The 18,077-nt window shown below is 42.9% G+C and overlaps 1 protein-coding gene across 8 annotated transcripts in view; it reads left to right on the forward strand.

The window, feature by feature from the left end:
• The window catches only part of Ppp1r12b (protein phosphatase 1 regulatory subunit 12B), a 216,566-nt gene that overhangs the window by 81,322 nt on the left and 117,167 nt on the right, over nt 1–18,077 (forward strand). For 5 of the 8 annotated variants that reach the window (XM_028876629.2, XM_028876626.2, XM_028876628.2 and 2 more), the window contains 5 exons: nt 2,297–2,409; nt 5,390–5,590; nt 6,902–6,984; nt 8,571–8,696; nt 15,948–16,130. In XM_028876629.2, coding sequence (XP_028732462.1) covers nt 2,297–2,409; nt 5,390–5,590; nt 6,902–6,984; nt 8,571–8,696; nt 15,948–16,130 — 706 coding nt within the window. Of the gene's footprint in view, nt 1–2,296; nt 2,410–5,389; nt 5,591–6,901; nt 6,985–8,570; nt 8,697–9,169; nt 11,435–15,947; nt 16,131–18,077 lie in introns of those variants that run through there. The other 3 variants (XR_005093025.1, XM_028876630.2, XM_028876632.2) reach the window with 3 other exon arrangements.

An 18,077-nucleotide genomic window follows, 5' to 3' on the forward strand; every position in this document is an offset into this window, starting at 1 on the left:
CTGGATGTTGTTTATCACATGAACAAATATCTGCTGAATGCATTTCTCCCGTTTTTAAAATCCATAGATGCAACCTCATAAAAATTATAGTTCTCATGTGTCTTAGACATTGGGATTATATTAAAAATATCTATTATATTTTGAGGTGAATATAAGCATTTTGATTAGAATTTCTATGTTCTCTTTTTTGTCTGACTTAAGTATTTTGTATATTAATTCTCTATCGCTTCATAGTAAACTACCTCCAAACTTAATGGCTTAAAACAGTAACTCTTGAGCTAGGGTTTGGCTCAGTTGTAGAGTGCTTGCCTAGCTTATGCAAGGCCCTGGGTTAGCTCTCCAGCACTGCATAAAACCTGGCCTGCTGCACGCTCCTGTAATTTTAGCAATTGGAAGGTAAAAGCAGAAGGATCAGAAGTTCAAGGTCACCCTCTGCTACATAGCCAGTTTGACATCACACTGAGTTACATAAGACTCTGTCTCAGTGGGGCTAGGGGAGGGAAGGAGCTGAAAAAACAGAGGCTCTTTATGTGAATGCTATTCTATGGCTTGACAATTGGGGAAGGGATCCGGTAGATAGCTTGTCTCTTCCTTAAGGCAATGGTGTGCATGCTTGTACCTTCAACTAGTAAGGCGTATGGAGGGACAGCTGGTCCTAGACAGCATCGCCCGTGCTTCTGGAGGTGGCTCCGATGGTTGGGACAAGTGGTCTCCTTTCATCCAGCAGGCCTGCCCTTATTTCTTCATGTGGCAGCTGGATTCTGAAATGAGTTAAGAGGGCAAGGCTGAGTGTCTCAATTGCTGATGTTTCAGAGGCTGTAGCAAGCAACCTGGTCAAGCCCAGAGGCCCAGAGTTAATGTGAAAAAGGCACTACATGAGGCCATGGGTTCAGGGGAGTCACGTTGCATCGGCAGCCAATACTGTAACGATCTATTTCATTTGGCTTGTCAGCTGGATTTCTTGGGAGTATAGATATATTTAGTACTTAGAGAATGCCTTGATCATTATAATAACTATGAAATGATAGTATTAAAAGCAGAAAGAGGCTTACTATAGCCAATGAGATATGCAGTCTAAAAGTACTATTTCTAATCTTCATAAAAACACTCTTAAGGCAAAAATTAAAATCTCTAGTTAGGGACTGGAGAGATGACTCAGCAGTTAAGAGCACTGGCTGCACCTCCAGAGGTCCTGAGTTCAATTCCCAGCAACTACATGATGGCTCACAACCATCTATAATGGGATCTGGTGCCCTCTTCTGGCATGCAGGTATACATGCAGAACACTCATGCATTTAAAAAATATATAAATAAATAAATAAATATTTCTTTAAATCTCTAGTTAATTAGAAAACAGAGCTTCAAATATAGATGTGTAACTTAGTGTCACACAGTTAGATGTAGCTTATTATTATCACAGGATCCATGAGGTTTACTCTGGATCTGTTCTCAGAGCATAAATACCAGAATCATAGCCACTGGGTACAGGCTCCGTGCTAGTTGTTAACTGATACGCAGCCATATGTAAGGCAGACAGCTTTCTGGTTGCTGACCCTGCTGGGCTGGACCACGCCTAGCTATGTGAGTCTGTTTACTCAAGTTCTGAGACTTAATCAACACGCCCTGGAATCCTTTCTCCTGTTAGGGCCTATTGTAACTCCAGGAATTACTCATTACTTAAATTAGGCCAGTCACTTACTAACCAACAGATATGTGATTGTAATCACCGAGACATCATTCCTCCTCTACATCCGTCTGTCTTTCCACTTTCTCTGGAGCTTTTTAGAGAATCTTGAATGATTGTATCAGCTTTCAGAGGCTCTGCCCTTCTTTAAAATCTACAGCACCTGTTGATCTGAATCAACCATAAGATCTTGTGTTTTTATTTTTATAATGTGTCTTTTTTTATTGTAATTACCTAGAAAGCAAAGTCTATCTTACGCATTTTCTGTTTTCATTTCCCAGCCAACTTCCCTACAGAACTGAACAGATTCTTCATAATGATGAATTTTGCATACGATATAAATACACACACACACACACACTCACTCACACTCTAATGTGGAGACATTTTTTTATCAGAAGTTGGAGCCTACCAAGATAAGGATATCCTTGAGTTTATTTTCTTCCACCCACAGTTGCTAGAGTTTGTCCTAGTGTGAATTCAGACATCCCATGTCCTAATAACCTGCTTTGATAATGACAGAACATTTTTTCCTTAATAGAAAGGGATTTATACACACAAAGATAAGATTTCCATATTTATATTTATTGCTTCTCTTGTCTTAAATAACAGATAAAAAGCCAGAAGCCACTGTCAGCCATTCCAACTCTGAAAGCAAGAGTCGTATCATGGAGCAGATCCCAGCCCCAGCTCAGAACACCTTCTCTGCCTCTTCTGCTAGGAGAGTGAGTACTTTGGAATGGATTTGAGGTGTATTTCACTTTACTACAGTAACACACACTTACAAAGGCCTCAAAGACATGTTCTTGCAAAACAGTAGGAGTACATTCTTGCCTCTCTTAGGCTCATACACCAAAATACCATAAACTGTGACTTAAAAAACAGAAATTTCCTTTTTACCGTTCTGGAGGCTGGAGAGTTCCCAGGACAGTGTGCTGGCCAGTCCCGTTCCTCTGAAGGGCTGTCTTGTGCTTGAGGATGCTTCCTTCTGTGTCTTAGTATGTGGAAAGAGCGCTGGTGCCCTCCCTTAGAAGGGCAGTAGCCCCACGCGTTGACCACACTCAACCTTGTCGCTTCCTCAGAGGCCCAGTGTCTAGATGCAGGAGTGATGGTTAAGACTTCAGTATGAGTTTTGGAGGGACACAAAATCCTGTCCATAACGTTACCCCACAAGTCTTGAAAAACCAATACCAAACAAATATGGCTACAAATGTGTTACAATAACAGGATGAAAGAGACCAAAACAATTCTGTGTTTGAGCTGTTCTCTTCTTATTGACAATGAAGATGACTGTATGCAAGGTAGACTGACAGGAAGACATCCAGTGTCCAGAAATGTTTTGATGGCAATTGCTTTGTCTACTTCTCATGGAAAGTTCAGTCTCATGGGTGAGGCTGCTGCCCTATATGACGGCAAAGATGGAAGAAGAAGGACTTGTTGAAATGCCACAGCACTCCCGTAACAACTTTATGTAGGCCTCTCAGAAGCTGTAGGCTTCTGGCCGAGAGACAGAGTTGCTCTGAGATTTTGGAATGGGCAATTGGGAAAGCTCGCTGGCCTTAGAGGTTTTAATTGGCCACCTTAGGGAAATGAAGCACAGTCTAGCCAGGCCTTGTTTATTTTTAGAGGCATCATTGTGAATCATTAATCAGGCTTTAGATAGCATGCCATCTTTGCTAGTTATCCAGTCATTTACTTGCTCCTCAGAGACTGGCACTACTTCTAGGGGTGCCTGCACACCTACGTTTTATAAAAGAACAATATCAACTTAGGAAATACAAATACTCATACGTCTTCTATGCTAAAGTAATACTGGGAAAGGAGGAAGAATTCCCATTAGCGTCAGTGGCTTATAAAAAGGAAGGAACTCATAAGTATGTATTTAGGTGACTGATAACAGGAGAAAATCTGAATGCAGGGTGGATGGAGATGAGTGACTTTTACTCTACTCACCAACAGACATGACCTGGTTTTGGCAGAAAGACACAAGATTTTTTAAAAGGTCTCTAGACCCTAGGAAGGGCACTGTTGCCTGGCATCTGAAGGACCAGTTATATCCTAAAGACCCCGATCTGCTTTCTGGGCTAATGCTAGCCTGTGATGTTTCCCTGCTTTCTTTGTTTCTCTGCACTAGGGACTGAACCTTGCTTGTATACGCTAAGCACGCACTCTACCACTGAACCATATCTCCAGCCTGTTTCCCTGCTTTATAAAATGACAATGTAAAATTGCCCATGAAGTGTTGTTGTTTGTCTTTAGTGCTGACGCTAGAACCTAGGCTCTTGAACATGCTGGACAAGCATAGTACCACTGAGCTGCATCCCGCCGGAAGCTTTCTTTTCCTTCTCTGTGGTTTTGAGAAAGGTCTTAGGTAACATAGGCCATGCTGGCCTCAAACTTACTGTGTAGCTGAGTGCGACCTTGGTCTACCTACCTCTACCTTCTAAATGCTGTTGGATGTTCTTTTTAACGCAGTTGTGATGGTGAGCTATTGACTTCTTGGGAAGGTGCTCTGTCTAGACAGAATAAGAAAGATGGTGACCTTCTCACCTCTAAAAATCTTATCTTTTAAAATTTCTTGCTCAATAAAATGTCAAACTCTTTGAAATTGCTGCTTAATATAAATAGATTATTTCCTTAATATTAGAGTTAGATTTTTGAGGAGTTACCAATAGTATTAACGTATCACATGAGAGACCTTGGAACACTCAGCCCTAAATGAGATCTCTCCATCAAATCCCTCCCCTCAGAGCTCCTGCGGAAGAGGAGGCAGAAAGAGTGTTAGAGCCAGAGCGGGTGGAGGACACCAAGGAGACAAGGCCCTCTAAGTCCGCATGAACAAAGCTCATGTGAACTCACAGAGACTGAGGCAGCATGCACAGGGCCTGCGTGGCGTTCACTAGGTCCTCGACACTTAGATTATGGCTTCCTGTTTAGTGTCTTTGGGACTCCTGAGTGTGTGAACAGTGGGTCTCTGTTTCTTGTGCCTTTTTCCTTCTGTTTGTTTGTTTTGTCCAATTCCAATGTGTTAGTTTTTGTTTTATTATGTTTTATTTTATTATTATCTCTTTACTAGTGACAGATAAAATGGAAGGGGATCCAGATGGGAGAGGAGGTCAGGAGGAACTGTAAGAAGTAGAGGGAAGGGAAATTTTGTAATCAGGTTATATTATGTGAGAAAAAAATATACTTTCAATAAAAGGAAACAATTAGCTTATCACATGGAAGAACACTGCTCACATATATTTATACATTAGCTCACCTGATTCTTCAGACTGTATCAGGGATGAATTAAGCTCATTACCACAGTTTCACAGATAAGCGCATTGAGACATAGAGAAGAAAAGGAGCTTACTTTCAAGTACCAGCAAGTCAAAAGAAAACGATTCACCAGAGCGGTCTCCTGGTGCTTCGGGACAGTGCTGGTTCACAAGGACAGCAAAGGGGCTTCCTTTCTCAGAGCACGTCTGTGGGTAGGAGCACTAAGAATTGGAGTTCACTGCTGGCTTCTGAAGAAAGAGTCCTTGGGAGGGAGCATCTAGCAGATGCCGAGGGAGTGGGCAGAGTGGCAGGAAGCCTGCCAGCGGTCTGTTCCTCAGCAAGCACATCCTGGGCTGCTCCACCAAGCTTCGTCAAGTGGGAAAGCAGAGAGGAAAAATCACAATAGATCATCAGGATTTCCCCCTTCTTTTTCTTCTCTCATAGCTGTCCAGTCTTTTCAACAAGGCAGAAGAGCCCAAAGACGAATCTCCTTCTTCGTGGAGACTAGGACTCAGAAAAACTGGCAGTCACAATATGCTGAGCGAAGTGGCCAACTCCAGGGAAGCCTTTCGGGATCGAGGCTCCTCCATCTACCGATCCTCATCAAGCCCTCGGATCTCAGCTTTGCTAGATGACAAAGACAAGGTGCAGTGGGGAGGGGGAGAGGGGAGGGGTCTGTAGGGCATAACAAGGCAGTGTTCAGTCCTGACAACAAGTGGGAGTATTTTCTAGTCCCCAAGTTGACTGTGGAAGAACAAAGACTGTTTTTAAAATGGAGAACGAAAGTAATTCCTCATTACAGAAGGATGAGGGGCTTTGGAGTCCGGCATTGGGTGTCTGTTGAAATGAGTTGGCCTTGACACTTCAGTAATTTCATCAAGTAGTTATGTATTTGCTAGTGTCTTTCTCAGCCAAAAAAGAAAGTCTTAAAAATAGCTTTTCCCTTTGGCTTGTTCTATGTTCATTCTTTCTTACTTTTCCTAGAGTAAAACAGTGACTCAGAAAGCTGAACATGGCCCAAATGGTTCTTCTGAATCAGTATCAGGAAAACTTACTCTTTTGATGTTTGCAAGCAGAGTTGAACTTTGAACCTTAACACAGCTGGGCACATTAGCACTCAGTGGTTTATTGTTTCTTTGTTAAAAATTAAGACAGGATGGCCTGGAACTTGCTCTGTAGCCTCAGCCTCCCAAATGCTGGAATTCCGGGTGGATACTGTCTTACCCTGCCTGGTAGAAAAATGTTAACCTGTTATTTTTCACGTATAGAAATATATGATTAGGCTGACTTCCCGAGCAGTTCACCATTATATTCATCAAAGAAGAATTTGGTTCTAGATTTCACTAGGTTCACTTAGTGTTCTTCTCTGGGGTCTCAGCTTGAAGGGATGAGCTCCAGTGGTTGGATGAACTGCAGTCTGCCTGTTGTGTGTGTCACTGGGGAGGTTGCATGCCAAGGGAAAATAGCTGGAGACCCAATGAGACTGGCGTATGCAGGGCGTCACAGGGAGCTGCTGTGGCTTCTCTGACCCTGTCACTCCCCTCAGAGCTGCCCTTTGTCTGAGTTGTGTGCTGTTTTCTTCACTGGAACATCCTGACTTTCCTCTTGACAGTTGTTTCCCTCCGTACAGATTTTTATGAAGGAAAGGTAAGAATACGTTTTTGAAAGCTCACCTTTTGTAATGCCACTCGAAGTAGAATTAAGGATGAATCCAGGTAGGAGAATATATAACTGTCGTAAGTTTTCCTTATGCCTCCCTACTTGAGATTTGAGGCGGTCTCACTGTTGGAGCTCTGGCTAGCCCCGAACTTAAAATCTTCCTGCTTTTACTTCCCAAGGGCTGGGACGACAGGTGTACAGCTATGCCTGGCAGAGTCCTGCTTTTTTATCAGAAATGTTCTATGCTGTGTCACTCTGGAGCCTTGCTTGCATTTTACATGTTTTTATTTTTTACAGGATAGAGAAAACAAAAGTTATTTTAGTACGCTGGCACCCCGGAGGCTCAGCAGCACAAGTGATGTTGAAGAAAAGGAGAACAGGTAATCACAGTACGTGCCAAAAGATGGTTTCTTCCAGCCCTCTGGGCACAGGATCCGGCTGTTCTTCTGCCTTGTCTCATGGCGTTCTCAGTACATTATGGATTGCCTGACGTTCTGCTCAGATACTTCTCAGCCTTTGCTTTCTCTCTTGGTCAGTTCTTCACCCTTTACATTGTAACTCCAGATTAGACATTACTGTCTGTAGGACTCTGACCTTACCCAGTATGAGTTAGTGTTCGTACCCCAGCAGGCTCTGTTCTGTCTCTCAAGCCACTGGCCATGCCTAGTATACTGTATACCACATAGTTAACATTGAACAGATTGTTTACGTGACATGATCAGCTTCTAATGTGTGAGGAAGTAAAATTTAATGCCTTCTTCACTAAAGAATGAATTAAAATGAATAATGAAGATTTTAAAATATTGCTGCATTTCAAGGCAGAACCCAATCTAGACCTCCCCCCCCCCTTTTTTCCCATGGCATGCTGCTCCCAACAGGTATCACTTGGAGCCTGTTGTTGGGAGCCTGTTGCTGGGAGCCCGTTGTTGGGAGCCTGTTGTTGGGAGCCTGTTGTTGGGAGCCCGTTGTTGGGAGCCCGTTGTTGGGAGCCCGTTGTTGGACCCTGTTGTTGGAGCCCGTTGTTGGGACCCTGTGTTGGGCTGTTGTTGGGAGCCTGTTGTTGGGAGCCGTTGTTGGGAGCCTGTTGTTGGAGCCGTTGTTGGGAGCCTGTTGTTGGGAGCCTGTTGCTGGGACCTGTTGTTGGGACCTGTGTTGGGAGCTGTGTTGGGAGCCTGTTGTTGGAGCCGTTGTTGGGAGCCTGTTGTTGGGAGCCCGTTGTTGGGAGCCTGTTGTTGGGAGCCTGTTGCTGGGACCCTGTTGTTGGGAGCCTGTTGTTGGGAGCCTGTTGTGGGAGCCTGTTGTTGGGAGCCTGTTGTTGGGAGCCCGTTGTTGGGAGCCTGTTGTTGGGAGCCTGTTGTTGGGAGCCTGTTGCTGGGACCCTGTTGTTGGGAGCCTGTTGTTGGGAGCCTGTTGTTGGGAGCCGTTGTTGGAACTGCTGTTCAGGCTACAGCTCAGAGCTGCGGAGTGAGAACCGGAATTTCCTAAGTGATCTAAATGAATGTTGAAGCCCAAGAAGGACTGTTGTAGGTACAGCCTCTACAGCAGAGACCCCACGTTCTTGAGTGTGAGTGCAGGACCCTACTGCAGCCCCTTCTGGGAATCTTCTGGTTTGTAATGCTGAGGAGGCACCTAGCACACCTCTCCTCCTCTCCTTCTCATTAGCTCCTTTGCAGCCTGCCACTGGGGTCATTGCAGGGTGCTTTTTGAATGAGAATATAAAGGGACTCCTCATCACAAAAGGATGTGAGGTATAATTTGGTACCTGTTGAATGAGTTGACTTTAATGTTAACAGAAGAAAGCCAACACTAGTACAGGAAACAGGTATAGACCACAGAATCACTTGAAAGATGTGCCTGTTTCTTTAGCGTGTTACATACAGCTTTCCATTGGCTCTTCTCTCCGTCTGTAGTCCACATTGGTGGTAGGAATCACTGCTTTGTTGGTTTTTCTTTCTTGCCTCTACAGGGAGTCAGCTGCTAACCTAGTGAGGAGTGGCTCCTACACCAGGCAGCCGTGGAGGGATGAAGCAAAGGGAAGTGAAACCCCACAGACAACTGCTCCCTCCACTTACGTGTCAACTTACCTGAAAAGGTACCAGCTGCAGAGGGGTGGGAGATGGTCCTCCTTCGCTCCGATCACGGGAGTATGGGTAACGGTTGCATGCTTTGTATATCCAATTAGGACCACAACAATGAATGACTTTTAGATTTGGGGATCAACATTTTCACTAAATTAACATTGATTTGTTTCTCTTAATAACTGGATTAAAGTAAGCCAATTCCAATCCTTACTACAGACCCGACTTTACACTCCATCCTTTTGGCCCTATTAAAATTTCAGTCTGAAGTAGCATCTAGTGATCTCTGGGGAAAATGGAATTTATATACTCTTGCCTAGTAGTTTTCATCACAGTTCCACTTGGGGGTGGGAGGGGGGGCACAGCAGGGTGGTAAGGAGTGGGAAACGGGAACAGTTTTCTGTTGGATTTAAGACATTTCATATTGAGCCTGTTAATTTAGGGACTTGAGTTGTTTTTGTTTTTTTATGACTTTAATGGCCCTCAGATCCATCAAGATGTGCAACTCGCAAGTTTGGTGTGCAGAGAAGGTACATGGGTTTCCTTTGATCTCATCTGTATTCTTTGCTGCATTATTTTCTTTGCCACCAGCTAGCCAGCAAGCAAAGCACCTCTGCCAGAACCATTAAGCTATAAGAGACACTTAGTAATATTTTGGTTTGGATTTTGCTGCTGATGTAGAAGAATCTGTTTTTCATTGCTTACTTTGAATTCTTTCTGCACTTCCACTTAACCCTTCAGCTGCCGCCTCCTGCCTTCATCATCAGGCTTTCTAGATGGCTACCTTAGAGACAGGCTTTGGTCAAGACAAGACTAAGAGAGCAGATTAGCTGTTTGTGATCACAACTATTTCTACCTACCAGGAAGGCTCTTGATAGGTAGTTAATGTTGGAACATGGGAAATAAGCTATAATGGAAATAGATACCACTGCCTTTTAATTTTTCAGTTCTGCAAGTACATTCTAAGAAAAGTCTTGACTTTGAAAGTATACAAGTACAGCTCAGTGATCTCAGTGGCATTTTATTTTATGTATTTATTTATATAGGCAGGGCCTCATGTAGCCTCAGCTGGCCTTGAACTTACTATGTAGTTGAAAGTAACCTTGGACTTTTGATCTACCTGCCTCCACCTCCTGAGTGCTAAGGTCACAGGCATATGTCACCACACACATTTAGGAGGCTAGGAATTGACCCCAGGGCCTCCTGTATGCTAGGCAAGCATACTGCCAACTGAGTTACAGCCAAGCCCACTGACGATTAGACAGATCAGGTGTTTGGGGCTTTATGAGGGTATCGGCCATTTCTCTTAAAGGAAAGGCCTTGAATTACCAAGGTATATCACTGTTTCTTACAATCAAATCCAATATCAAAGAAACTTTTCTAATAGAATAATGTTCTAGAGGTAGGAAAAAAGAAAACTTCAATTTAGTTTCCAAGTGTGGAGTTATTAGGGGGTGAGGTTGTTGATGTTCATGACCCAAGTTTATCAGCAAATGGATGAGTGGCTTTGGTTTGATGTAGTCTGGGCAAAGTTATAGTGAGCAGAACATGAAAGGGCCGCAAATTGTGCTTAGTTACATAAGCACTTTTTGAGAAAAGATCTACAACTTGCTTGGTGCCTTCGATTGCCAGTGCTCCTTTTCTGTGACCCGAGAGTGGTTTTATAAAGCTTTGTGATCCTCCCAAGAAGAAGGAATTGTATGCCATCACCATTTGAAATAGAAAGTACAAGAAGAAATCTCTCCTCCCCCAGCTGTGCCAAGCCTTGGTCGTCTTTGAATTTTCTACATCATCTCCTGTATTTAGCCAGGAACTAGTCTCATACAGCTCAGTAAATTGCTGCTTTTCTAGTGGAGGTTTCACAGCCTTTTATCATCTCCCCTAGTGTCTGGTTCAGTCAGAAAGCATTTACAAACTTCTAACCCAATGATGTTTCACTGCAGTTGAGATAGTCCTTAGGTCTTCAGTTGAAAACAAGCAAACAAACCCCCATGTCTTTTTTTGCCTGCACATTATTACTTTGTAGAATTAAAGTTTTAAATCCTCCCTAAGACGTTTTTTTAATTAAATGACTGCAGCAGCCATTTTTCCCTCATTTGTTCCTTTCTTTCCTTTCCTCTTTTGTTGTGACTTTTCAAGACCTCCCTCCTCCAATTCTTGGGTCTTCTGGCTTTTGCAGCATTACTTCTCTCTCGTGTAGGTGGTCATGGTGCATGATTTGGGGCCTTGGGTTTGCTTGGGGTTGTTTTTTCTTCTAAGAATAGTCTCTTGTCATGTATTCTACTTTCTTGCTTTTCCTTGTTGACTGCCACCTCTCCTCATTTACTCTTTTGGATGATTGATCAAAAAAAAAAACATTCTTCAAAGAGTGATGCTTGTTTCACTCTTGGATGAGTGCCTGCTTGCTGCTGGAGACCCAGCTCTGGCTGGAGTTACCTCTCCACTTCCTGGTTGCCATGCCATCTCTCTGGCCTCCATTCCTTTCCCATGCACAATCGGGGTGGGAAGGTGGTGTTGGGAAACGGTGCGTGAGCAGCATGTCCTGAAGAAAGTGACTGTGTGCTGTTTTGCAGTTCTTCATTTGGTAAAGTAGTGACCCCACAAGTCCCTACATTTCAGCCAATCGCAATTCATCTCCTGCTACCTCACCCATTGCCATTGGTTCATCCACCTCTTGGGGCAGCCAGTGGCAACCTGCCTCTTGCCCTGCACCAGTCAGTACAAACACTCCTGCGTCTGTACAGCATGTCAGGTAAGGCTTTCTGGAGCCGTTTGAGTGGGTCATCACAGTTAATGCTTCTGGAAACACATAGGAGATCTGAAGCAAAGAGGCTTGTCAATGTAGAAGTAAGTTTAGACTCCCGTGACAGTACCCAGAATGTAATGAAGATGCTTTTGTTTTGACTTTACTAGCCAGTCAGCACTTGCTTATTGAATAGCACTGAATCCATATCATGTCTTGATGTTCAGGGGTCAAAGTAGCATGATTGCTTTCATTTCTCAACACCTTTCCAATGTGACTACAGTTTTAGAATCAGATCCAGGATAATAAACTATATGTTAAAAATATTGCTGTATTTTACTGATTAATGTTCTAGAATCCCATGTGTTTAGTCTTTTGGAAGATGACATACAAACCCAGAAGAAAAGTTAATCCATGTTCCAAAAACTTCCTGTATCCTTCTGAGAATTATGCCAATTAGTATTCTTTTGGGAGTGCAGTGAGATGGAGAGGTTTGTGTTTGCAGACACTATGTTCTAGGAGCATATCTTTTTGGTTTTCCATTCATCTGAAGGTTGCATGGTAGAGTGTCATTGTGAAAGCACAACAGGACTTCAGTTCCTTTTTGGTTTGATTATTTTGAGACAGGGTCTCACAATGTAGGCCTGGATGACTTTGACTTCACTTTGTAAACCAGACTGGCCTTGAACTAAGAGATGTGCCTCCTAACTGCTGCAATTAAAGACATGTACCACCACAGCCAGTCAACACCCTCACATACATAGTTAGTTGATGCATATTTATCTACGCCTACTTGTCTCTAAGTGTACCAGATGTGTGTAGCGTCTGCTGACGCCAGAAAAGGGCACCGGGTCTCCTGGAACTGCATTTTCAGGTGGGTGTGAGCCACCGACAGCGGTGGCTGGAACCGAACCTGGGTCCTCTGCATGATCATCAGGTATCGAGTGCTCTCATCCAGAGCATTTCTCCAGCTATGAGCTGCACTTGGCACCACAGGTTTTTTACCCTTTCCTGGGTGTTGGAGGCTCTTTTGGTTTTGCCATATGGCTTTTGAGGGTCTTGTTTTGGTAGAATGAAAGTTTAAAAAAATAGAAATGTTGGTAGTGTTGTTGCCAGAACACCTGTTATGGTGGTGCTTGGATGATGTTTGCCAGTTTAATAGATCTCTTTCCCTGAAACAAACAGTTGCCATTAATTTGGTTAGAAAGAACTGTTTTATAATGCATTATCATTAATACTGTTATAATTATGTAGAAATTTCAGGTTTATGACTCTAATGATAATACTGTATAGTTACATAGAAATTTGCTAGATTCCCATAATAATACAACTTCATTGACATTCTGTATATTATCACTAAAGATGAAGAATCCAGACAGGAGGATGGGCATCTAACTTAGTGTTTAGGACTTGCTTAGCATGCCTAAGGTCCTGAGTTCAACCCTCAGCACTGAGGAAATTACAGAGCTGAAACTGGGGACTGTTTTGTTTTGTTTTTAAGATTTATTTTAATTATATATACAATGTTCTGCTGGATATTTGCCTGCAGGCCAGAAGAAGGCACCAGATCTCATTATAGATGGTTGTGAGCCACCATGCAGTTGCTGGGAATTGAACTCAGGACCTCTGGAAGAGCAGCCAATTCTCTTAACCTCTGAGCCATCTGTCCAGCCCTCGGGGACTGTTATTGAACCTATTTTGTGACAGGCACTGGACTAGTTTCTGTACAAAAGGGATTTGTAGGCTGGGATTTGGTTTATTCACATGCAGCAGTAAATCCCTGGAATACTGCTTTAAGTATGAGAAGGTTTCTTTTCTTATAAGTAAGAAAGACAAGAAACAAGGCAGCACAGTAGCTTCAGTCACTGAAAGATCCAGTTCTTTTCTTTACATCACGGATTCTATTTCCCAGGCTTGCCTCACAGTCCAGAATAACTGCTGGAGCTCTGGCCCTGGGGGCTGCATTCTGCATATGAAGTAATGGACAAGAGGGAAGCAGACAAAGAAAGACCTCTAAATTCATATTTTTCAGAAATACTAGATCTATGCTTATGTCTCTTGGGAAATTTCCAGCATCTGACAGACCTTGGAAGATGTCAGTTTTGGGTGGGTACATTGTTGTCCCAACAAGTGTGGAGCACACAGAGCTGAAGAGATGGCTCCTTGGGTAAAGGAACTTACATTCAAGCCTGACGACCTAAATTCCATGCCTGGATCTCACATAGTCAAAGGAGAGAACTGATTCCTGCAAGTCATCTTCTGGCCTTTGTGAACACATCTACATGCATACAAACCCCACAGCCCACAGCCCACAGCCCACAAATAAATAAATGTAAAAAAATTAGAATCTCAAAAGACAATATAAAAAAATATATAGGGCACCTGTTAGGAAGGTCAGGGAGAATGAGTCAGGTAACTCCTGCCTCGGGCACTCATATGTTATTTATAGTTTCACAGGCAACTCCCTGGTATATTAAGCATTGTATGTATTTTTAGATGAGGAAAGCAAACCAAAGGCTTAATCATCTGCCCAAGATCACAAAGCCATTGAGGAACCGAAGCAGGTTTTATATCCAGATTAGTTCATGGAAAACCTACCTATTTTGTCATGGTTTGTTTACACCGAGTTTACATTTTATTCTGGGTACTATTTAGGTGTTGTTCAGACATTATTTTGTTTCATCATCATGAGAATTCTGCATAATGCAGCATTATTTTTCCTGTGTTACAGATGAAGGGCCAGATCTTTAAGCTGGCTGATTATCAGCACAATGTGGTTCTGTTGTGTAGTTTTTACCCTGCTGTAGAGCTTTCCTGGCTACCCTTGAACAGTCTGCTTATGAAGTTATAACATGTTTCAAAATAATAGTAGAGTTTTATTAGGCTGTCAAATCAAATCAAATCTCTGGCATTTCAACAGCCTAAGAAATTGCAAGGCAGGCGAGATGGCTCAGCAGATAAAGGTACTTGGGACACGGGCTTGGCAACCTGAATTTGCACCCCAGAGCCCATGTAAAGGAGGAAGGGGAGAGTTAGTGCCACAGAGTTGACCTCTGACCTCCTCCCATATGCACTGAGCACATACACCCCTATCAATAAAGCTTAAAACAGAAATTGCAGAGAAGCCAAAATACATTATTAACCCCAAAAGAAACTTCAGTAAGCTTTTGTTAAATATACAATTTTACTTAAGGCTTTTTGTTTCTGTTTTTTGTTTATTTGTTTGTTTGTTTTTTGATGGAGAGGTAGAGTCTGTTTTCCAGACAGGTCTCAAATCTTGGGTTCATGGAATTTTCCTGCTCGAACCTCCTAGTAGTTGAGAGTTACAGGTACACACACTGTTCCCAGGTTGGCACCATATTCCTTATGGCTGTGCTTCTAGTTAATTTTATTAGTACTTCCTGTATACTAATAAATCTGAGAAATTAACTTTCAACTTTTTAGATGAGAAAATGAATATGCATTATCACCTTATTCTGAGATACTAATTGCTTCTGGAGAAGTAGCTTATTTTTTAGATATAGTTTCTGTCTTCAAAAGTGTTATATTTTTATGTGTTTCTTAATGCCATGTTTAGACTTTATGATTGATTATCTCTCTTACACTTATCCTAACAACATATTTGGAAGTGAGTTTATAGCTATTTGTAAACGTTTCTGATAATAATTGTGAGTAGGTGAAAAACAGATCTTTAACATTCATGCTTTTCATTGCTTTTCCCATCTCTGCAAGTATCAATTTTGGATCTCTGTTACCCCAGCAACAAGCTGTGACATCACAAATGATAGCTTTTTGGGTGGAGAGCCAGTGTTGCTCCTGACTCTTTGTTAAGAAACAAAGATCTTATTTTCACATAAATGACTTTAATTACACAGCTTGCTGTTGCAGTCTGTAGTTAGGGTTACATATAGAATCCTGCTCCATTTTTTTCTTCAGTTTCTTTCTTAGGCAGCTGTGAATGTAGAGAATTAGGCACTTGGCTAAATGGACAAAGACTGCAGTTGCTGGGCTAGGTGAGAGAGAACCAAATAGACTGAGGTTGTAGAATAATTTTCAAATGGATAATTGAAGAAGATGATCATCAGATCTAGGCTGAGGACTGCCACAAAGAGTTCCCCTGCCAAGAACTGAGGGACAGGTGGAGACTAAGATCGTAAGTGATGTTAGTGTCTCTCTCACCTGTAGTGAGAGCCCATCTCTGTGCATGTGTGGAGGGAGGTCAAGTGGCAATGAGTCATTCAGGACACCTGCATATGTCACTCTCTTGCCTTGTGCCACAGCTGATTTTTGTTTGTTTGTTTTTTAATCTCATGCAAAAAAAAAAAATCCTGGGCAGAAGGTGTCAGACTAAATGTATAATCATACTGTTCCAATATCTAAGAGCTCAGGATTAACAAACCAACAAACAAAATCCGAGCAAGAAGGCTCTCATTAGATCTGTGCCTCTCCTCTCTCTGTGCCAGCGTTTTATTGTCTGCCGGGCCTGACCACCTCCTTTTGCTCCTGTCTTTGTTAATTTCAGGACGCCTTACAGATCCCAGGCTGACTCGGCAGCAGAGAAAACAACAGACGATGTCTCTTCGAGTACTCCTCTGTGTGTGATCACCAATCGCCCTGCACCCAGCACTGCCAATGGGGTTCTGCCTGCCACACTGTTCCCCTCCACTGCAACAGACTCCTCTGTGGAAGCCCGGGAGAAGAGGAGGTATGAGGTTCCGGATGCATGTGCAGGGCTCTGCTTTGACAGAAGAGACAGAGAAGTGGCTGTGAAGTCCTTGACCCAAGCTCAAATAGATCTGAATTTTACTGTTTGGGGTATGTCTTACCTTGGAAGGTTTTTTTTGTGGTGGAGGTCTTATTTCTGACTATTTAGCATTATGTTTTGTATATAGTCAGACCTTTTTTCTATTTGTCTTGTGATAATCGACAGGCATATTTTTTTGCCTTTTGTGATATGGAGTTTGAAGCACAGAGAAAGATCCTTCATTTTGTTCTGAGTTTTCGTGATCACTCTGTGCAGCTAAGTAATACCGTGAAGGAAAAAAAAAAAAAAAAAAAAAAAAAAAAAAAAAAACCTCAAAAGAGCAGAGCTGGGTGTATAGTTTTATGCATGTGAAGATAATACCCTGGAAGGAAATGAACGTTTATGGTGATGCGGGATTGAGGCCGCTTGTCTGCAGCTGTTGAGACTTGCTGTGCCCCTCAGGCTGGCTTCGATCTTTTGATCCGCTTGCCTTAGCCTGCCTGAGACAAGGGGTGCAGGTGGTTCCTCCCGTGCTCCGCTCCACTGCAGTGTTTTTAGAGGGGATTCCGAGAGAGCAGATGTGGCTCAGCAGGAGACGGAGTCGAGGAAGAGGAGCACTCTGTGGTTGTTAGGATCAAGAGAGTGTGGCCAGTGTGACAAAAGGAAGAACTGCGGAGTATTATCTCCCGCTCGAAGTCTCTAAGATCCAGTGTACGGAAGACTGAGGCTATGGCACCGCGTTCTGAGACTAAAGACAGAGACAAACCTTTATCAAGGTTTGGAGTTTTAGTTTGATTTATTTTCAGTATCCAAAAAGATACTTTTCTCTTTCTCAGTGTGTATGTGAGAAGGCAGGAAATGCTATCTAAAAGACACAGTACCAAACTTTTTAGTTATTTCTTTATTGTGACGACAACCTAAAGCACACATTGTGAGAAAGGAGGGAGAAGTCAGGTGTATTGAAAAATATTATTTTCCTGGGTTTTTCTCTCCATAAAATTGTAAGAAAATCAATTTTCTAGACTAACAGGTTTCTGAGCCAATAGTTGTCCTCTTTTGTTTTTAAAAGAGACATTTTTATTTGTGTATATGTGGTGCATTTTGTGTGTCTGTGTGTGTGTATGTGTGTGTGCTTGCAAGTGTGTATGTGCATGCATGCCATGTGTGTTGCTGATGCTTTTGAAGGCCAGAAGAAGGTGTCAGGTATCCTGGAGCTGGAGTTACAAGAGGTTGTGAGCCTCCTGATGTGGGTGCTAGGACCCAAATTTAGGTCCTCTGGAGGAGCAGCAACTGTTCTTAAGAGCTGAGTCATTTCCCTGCCCCCCCCAGTTGTCCTCTTCTAATTGACTTCCAACCAGGTAAACATTATAAGTCAGTCTTGAATGTGTCATGCTTGTGTATTTACTGGTGCACAGAGAAGTACCATTAGTTTCATCTGAGAAACTACATTTAAGAGCAATCTTTTCATTAGCCAAAAAAAAAAAAAAAAAAAAAAAAAAAAAAAAAAAATCTTTAAAAATGTTTCTTAGTGCAGGAGAGATGACTTAGTGGATAAAGTCTTTTGTGCAAGTGTGAGGATGTGAGCAGCAGACATGGCGTCTCACATCTGTGACCTCCACTTGGAGGAGACAGACAGAGGCAGTTTTGGAGCTTCCCTGACAGGCAACATAGCCGATCCATGACCTCCTGGATCAGAGTGGAGAAGCAGCAGTTAAGGAAGACACCGCCCTCCCCCCAGATATGTGTAAACATGCTCATACTCACACAAATATGTAGTGGGTAGCCATTCCAGCTTGGATCTGGAAGTTCCAACCCCCATTGAGACTCTGGCAACTGTCACGCTACGAGGCGGGGCGAGGGGGTGCCGGGGACCGAGAGTGGATGGGCAGCGCTCGCTCTGGCGCTCTC

This window comes from Peromyscus leucopus, chromosome 15 (assembly GCF_004664715.2).
Source record: "Peromyscus leucopus breed LL Stock chromosome 15, UCI_PerLeu_2.1, whole genome shotgun sequence".
NCBI classification, from domain to species: Eukaryota; Metazoa; Chordata; class Mammalia; order Rodentia; family Cricetidae; genus Peromyscus; species Peromyscus leucopus.